Consider the following 6,714-nt stretch of genomic DNA (forward strand, 5'->3'; position numbering starts at 1 on the left):
CTTTATCAAAGATTAGGTGGCTGAGTGTTGTAACAACCACTGTTGATTCATATTATTTTGTCTTTAGACCCTGTATCACTTTTAATGTTCTTGCTCTGATTTGTTTATGTTCATGACACTGGTATGCTGCTACTGTTCTATCTTTTTTTGTTTGTTTCTCATTTACTACTCTCTTTAAAATAAAAAAAAATCATTTTTGAACAGTATATTTACATAAATAAAGTCAAACATGCATTCCAATGTATTCCTCATTTAATGACCTACCTGTTTAATGACTGTTCAGATTCACAGCCTGTCCTTTTCTTGGTACAGTTGTGTACATCTTATTTATAGAGCCCCAATGTATTCTTTATAGTACATTTTGTTTATTCAGTACAAGTTTTGCTGATTGTACTGTACATGACAGTGCTGTAGTTTTGTTGTTATACATTATAGTACTGCATGTAAGAGTTATGTAGATAAAAGCAAAGTCATCAAGTTGGAGTTTCCTTTGTTCTAAATCATTGTAATGTACGTACTATATACAATTCCTCACTTAGTGACCAATTCATTTAATAACCTAATCACAGTAACAGAGCTCAGTCTTTAAATGAGGAATGTCTGTACATGAATGCAGAGTCAAATGTACATTCAGAAACACCGAGTTATCTATAGCTCTCATATAGCCACTCATACTCTAAACTTGCAATTGATTAACTGAGAACTTAACTTTGTTAGTTTTTATACTCGGTGTTACTCATAATGGATAAAATGATTGTTGTGCATCACCCATTAAAGGCTTAAATTGGTTATATGTTACTTTTTTTATTATTGCTTGTTTTTTCTGTAGACATGGCCTCGCTATGTAGCCCAGGCTGGTCTTGATGAACTAGAGGCAATCCTCCTGCCTCAGCCTCCCAAGTGCTAGGACTACAGGTGTGCACAACCACACCCAGACACATTTTTTGCTTTTTTAAAAAAATAGAGTAGCTATATAGCTCAGGCTGGTCTTGAACTCACTATGTAGCCTGGGCTGGTCTCTAACTCAAAGTGATCTTCCTGCCTCAGCCTCCTGACTGCTAGGATTATAGGTGTGTGCCACCAACCCCTGTTTATATATTACATTTTAGGGTGCTTTTAGAGTAAAAAAAAGAAATCACATACTGCTTTGCTTTATATTTTGGAAAAAATAGCGTCTATTATATATTTATGGAAAAATAAAAATAAAGCCAGTCAAACCAGATTTTATTTAACATACTACTGTTTTTACAAAATAAACTACTAGAAATAATAATATGTTGTTAATATCAGCTTTACAGCAGTGCATATCCTTTATTTTTCCAGACATGTTTCCTGGAAACATAAAGGATCATTTGCATGTATTCAGAAGATTTAAATATAGGTTTAACATACCAATCAGTCGCAAAACAAGCCATTTTTAAAAGATAAAATTCTGTCTGCCCCTCCTTACACACACACACACACACACACACATACACACACAGTCTCATTTTTAGGAAACAAAATTAAATCACATATTTGGTACATACTTTTCCTTTCCCTTGCTTTTGGTTTTTTCCTTCAATATCCTCAAAATCTGTGTCAGAAGAAAAATGTGTTTCTGACTCCCTGAAACAAAAATAAGCAAACATTTAAAACCATCCTTAGAAATATAAATGGAGTTTTTATTCATGAAACATTTTCTAAAAGAAAGAGTTGGTTAACTCATTAGAAAACTTAATATTAGTATTAAAATTAAGATGCTTTCCCAAAACATCATACATAGCATAGAACCATACGAGATTACATAACCAGCTATAAAACCAGTAAACTCAAATACAAATATCTAAATACTTTTATATTTTGTTCATTTTTAATCAAAGCATAAAAAGTAAAACAGTGGCACTCATAATTTAAGACTGACAACTTTGGTATTCTGTTATAACGGCTGGTTTGGTTTTCTGGTTCGAAGACCATTGTGCTTAAGGGAAACTTATTTTAACACTCAGAATTAGACATTTTGGGGGGAATTTTAGAAATACTGTCTATCCACTGACTTCTCCCACCTCACTCAAAAACCATTTATAAATTTAGTGTGAGTCACTACATAAAACATGCATTTCTGAAAGGGTATGTATACAACATTTTAAGAAACTATCCTTTGAAACAGTCGAGAAGTATGTTAAAGGCTTAAACTCCTTCAAGCAGTAGAAAAGTAGTCGGAAGAATCAGTTTTAGCACTAAATAATCTTGTGCAAGTGAAAATATCTCAGTGTGCTCATATTTAACATGTAAACACAGGGAAGAATGAAATCTCTAAAGGCTCTTCACTATCCAACACATACAGTAAATCTACATTCCTAAAAATTGACCCTTTGTGTAATTTTGATTTTCTCACAGATGTAAGGAAACAGTGATTTAGATAAACGTGTGATCTTTTCCACATGTCCAAATATAGGTGCACCTAAGTAGTAACATATCCACACTTAAAGCAAGGACTACTTACATTGCTATTTGGGTCACACTAGATTTTAGATTTGGGCCATATCCATAACAGACAAACATTTTATCCCATCGAATATGTAAACACAGTTCCAGTTTTGCTTAAAATAAATGAGAAGACTAGCTTTATAATGCCAGTTTTCTCAATCTAGATTTATTCTAATTCCATTTTTATTGCTACAATAACCAGTTTTCCAGAGGCTGTGAGGTAGGAACAGTTCATAAATCTAAAGTAATGGTTATGATGCTATCAGGAAAAAAAAATTACTATTTATAGCACTTACCTACAAAGTAATTTAAACACTACTGAAGGTAGTGGGAATCCTAACTATGTCCTATCATGAGGAAAGAACTTGTAATAAATACCATTTCTCAGAGTTCATGCACCCAAAACTGAATGACTATTAACCCTGAAATTTCTGCCTGCTACATTTTTAAAAGATTGTTATCATCAATATTCTTCTCATGTGCCTATATAGCCTGGCCAAAAAAAAAAATTTTTTAATGCTTTTAAATATCTTTTTTGGGCCTTTTTGAGACAAGGTCTCACTATGCAGTTCAGCCTGGCCTTGAGCTCACTTAGTAGCCCAGGCTGGTCTCAAACTCACAACAATCCTCCTGCCTTAGCCTCTCAAGTGCTGAGATTACAGGCGTGCGCCACTATGCCCAGCATGCTTTTAAATATCTTGGTGCATAAATAATATTTCTATCTTCACAAAATACTTACCCAGCCACTTAGCTCAGTAACTGTTATAAATCTGTGAATAGTCACCAATTTTCAGGATATTCTAATGGCCACAAGGTAATCAAAGGCTCGGTTATACTCTTAACTCCCCAGGCTATCCCAACCACTAGAATGAGGCACTAGAGGTTTGATTAGTACCTCTACAACCTTCTGAAAAAAGCTGAAGTGAATAATCAGAACATAGATGTAAAATAACCCTTAATTTAAAAAATATTGTCCTAAGTCTTTCTTTCTCTGATGCTTTACTATGCTTTAAGATTAAAGAACAACAAGAAGTGACCTTAGGTAAATAACATATTTATGTCGACGGAAAGTACTGAATTAACCCTTTAGTAATCTGAAACATCACGAGTTACCTATCAGAAGATTGAATGTTATGCTCCTCTTTATTATCTCCACCAATTCCACATACTCAAACGAATTCTAGATTTATTCTAACATACATCAATTCTCTTTTGTCCAGTGTCCTATTTCACGTCCTAAGTAATCAAGATATTCTAACAGTCAAATCTAATCTATGATATGAACTTTTTAATAGTATATAATCAATTGCTTCTCAGCCTTTTGGCTAAGATCTAGTGTAGTATCTGTTCTTATCAGTTTAATAGTATATAATCTCAATACATCCAAGAGATATATTATCTTCTCTTTCTATCGTAGAGTAGATACTCAATATTTTAACAATGGTAATACTTAAATTTACAAAAACTTGGAATATGTGAAATTCTTAATAAGGTGCTGTTTTGGGGAAAATTAATGTCTCAGATAATTTTAGACTGAGCAAGCCCAAATTTAATTTCATTCTCAGCTATCCTCCATCAAACAAAAAGAAAAACAATTTTCCTCAAGAAGCTTAAAAGAGAACCAAGTATGATACAGACAAGTCTGTAAACTCAGCACTCTAGGAGGCTAAAGGAGAAGGATGGAAACCCCAGAGCCCACACCAGGCATTTTAGAAGCGGTCTCAAAAATTAAAAATAAAAGGGTTGGGGCTGTAGTAAAATAGTAATAAGCTACCTGCACTTATTTATATATAAATAATAAAAGGCCTTGGGCTCAATCTCCACTAACACCACCAAAAATAAACCAAAACTAAAAAAAAAAAATACACATATACTAGGATTAAAATCACATTAAAAAAATCATACTTTGAGGGCTGGAAATGTGGCTCAGTGTTAGAACATTTCCCTACCATGCCCACGGCTCTGGGTTCAATTCCCACAACATTTATTTTTTTTTTAAATGTTAGTAATACCCTAGCAGACTCAAACTCCAAAAAGTATTAACAATAAGAAAATTTTCATGCCATGAGAAAGACACTGATTGTCATTATGTACAATCTATCTGTGATGTTCAAAATTTTTAGCAAGCAAACTCTTTTCAAATAAAGTCTCAAAAAGAACCTAACAGGAAAGTGTATGGATATGTGAGTATGTGAGTCAGTGAGAGTGAGTGAGTGAGTGACAATTAATAAAATTAAATATATCTGTGGACAGTTTAAAGGACCACTTTCTACTGAGGCGCCCTATGAAACTTGAGCTTAATGAGAAAACTGCTGTTACACATAGTAGTTCAAATTCCTTAGTACATCAAAATCCAAGAAATAAACAGAATAAAAGTTAACTAAGAAATTCAGGTAGCTTTAAAGACAGAAGTAAAAATCATACCTATGAAGAAATTATTTTGTGGACCAATATGTATATGACTTCTTTTAGCAAAGTTATGGACTGCATATTCTACTCTCCTAGATAGAATTGTTTATTTAACCTATCGTCATTTGGGTTTATAACAGGTATCTGTCATTACATCCTGAACATTAATGCATGGTATATATTCCTTACTAATGGGAACATTTAACTTGTTAAGAATCTCATGGTGCTACCTCAAAAAAAAATGCTATTGCAAAACCAAGTATAGACTGAAAATGGCAGAGCAAAAACAATAAATTATACACTGTGTAAAAATAATAACACAAAAAAGTATGGAATACTAACTACCACAAAGCACAACCAATGTTAAAAAATTATTTCAAAAATACATACTATTTTACATGTTAGATCTTCTCAAACAGAAATAAATTTAAGCAAAGTTACCAGTTCCCATATTGTGGGAAAAAAAGAAGTTAAAATTTACCACAATATAAATTACTTACTGTAGTAGATTAAAATCAGTTGGTATTTCTGGAGCTGCTATCATTTCTTTATCATCTTCTGGAGCACCCCAATATCAGAAATACACTCATATATCTACGTGAGTAAAATGATAGTTTGCTTCTTTCTTCTAAGAAAGATAAATCCTTTAAAGAAAAAAGAGAGAAAATGACATGTTGACATATCAAAAACACTGGAAAGGGATATCCACACTCAAAAGCTTAATTTTCCAGTGTCCATTAATACATTTTAGTAAATAAGAACTTTTTTCTCTTGCATTTGACTATGTTTTCTAGATATACACTTGTTAGGCCTCTTATAGTTCCACAATAATAATACCCACAAGAGGAAGAAAGAAGTTTGCATTTTAGGCAAGTATGTCCAAAAATTCTTATGACTGGTCTGAAACACCACCACATATACGCCCTCTAAAAAGGAACAGGATATAACTGTTTTTACTGGTCCTGAAAGCCCTATAACAAGTTGAAACTGTAATATTAAATGCCTGACAATGTATAGCTTTTTGCTGATGGTTTACAGATATGGTTAAAAGGAGCTAATAAAAACCCAAGATATAATTTTAAACACTTTTAGACCAAGTTTTGGCAACATAGCTCAGCATCACAGTGCCTGCCTGGAAAGTGCAAGGTCCTGAGTTCAATTCCTGGTACCAAAAAAAAAAAAAAAAGAACAAGTTTTTCAGGCCAGGGATATAGCTCAATGGCACAGTGCCTTGCTTGGCAAGCACAAGGTCCTGAGTTTGATTCCCGGTACCAAGAAAAGAAAAAAAGAACAAGTTTTTCAGGCCAGGGATATAGCTCAATGGCACAGTGCCTTGCTTGGCAAGCACAAGGTCCTGAGTTTGATTCCCGGTACCAAGAAAAGAAAAAAAGAACAAGTTTTTCTACGCTTGAGGACACATTTAGTATAAAGCCTGGCTTACTAATAACAATCCCTTCATAATAATAGCACACTGTTTAGAAAAAAGAGGAAAAAACTTAGACCTGATCTATTCCCCTCACGGAACTTACAATTAATTTTAGTTAACACAAATAATGTCCTATGTTGCTTAGCATGTGTGCGGCTCTGGGTTCTAGTCCCAGCATGAAGGGAGAGGAAAAGTAATACAGACAATATAGTGCCACTTGTGAACAAGTAAGTGCATGGCTAGCCACACAAAAGGTGTAATTTCTAACTCTGAAGGTCAAAAACACATTTACTAAATGAGAGAATAAGACAAAACCAGGGGACTGGGGATTTAGCTCAGTGGCAAAAGCGCCTGCCTGGCAAGCGCAAGGTCCTGAGTTCGGTTCCCGGTACCGGAGAAAAACCAAAAAA

At 33.8% G+C, this 6,714-nt stretch overlaps 1 protein-coding gene across 1 annotated transcript in view; it reads right to left on the reverse strand.

The window, feature by feature from the left end:
* Stag2 (stromal antigen 2) overlaps window positions 1–6,714 on the reverse strand; it is a gene marked incomplete in the record, with an annotated part of 145,543 nt that overhangs the window by 83,482 nt on the left and 55,347 nt on the right. Inside the window, 2 exon segments of the mRNA XM_013523060.1 lie at window positions 1,530–1,608; window positions 5,379–5,522. Coding sequence (XP_013378514.1) covers window positions 1,530–1,608; window positions 5,379–5,422 — 123 coding nt within the window.

This window comes from Chinchilla lanigera, unplaced genomic scaffold (assembly GCF_000276665.1).
Source record: "Chinchilla lanigera isolate Chin_1 unplaced genomic scaffold, ChiLan1.0 scaffold00072, whole genome shotgun sequence".
NCBI lineage: Eukaryota > Metazoa > Chordata > Mammalia > Rodentia > Chinchillidae > Chinchilla > Chinchilla lanigera.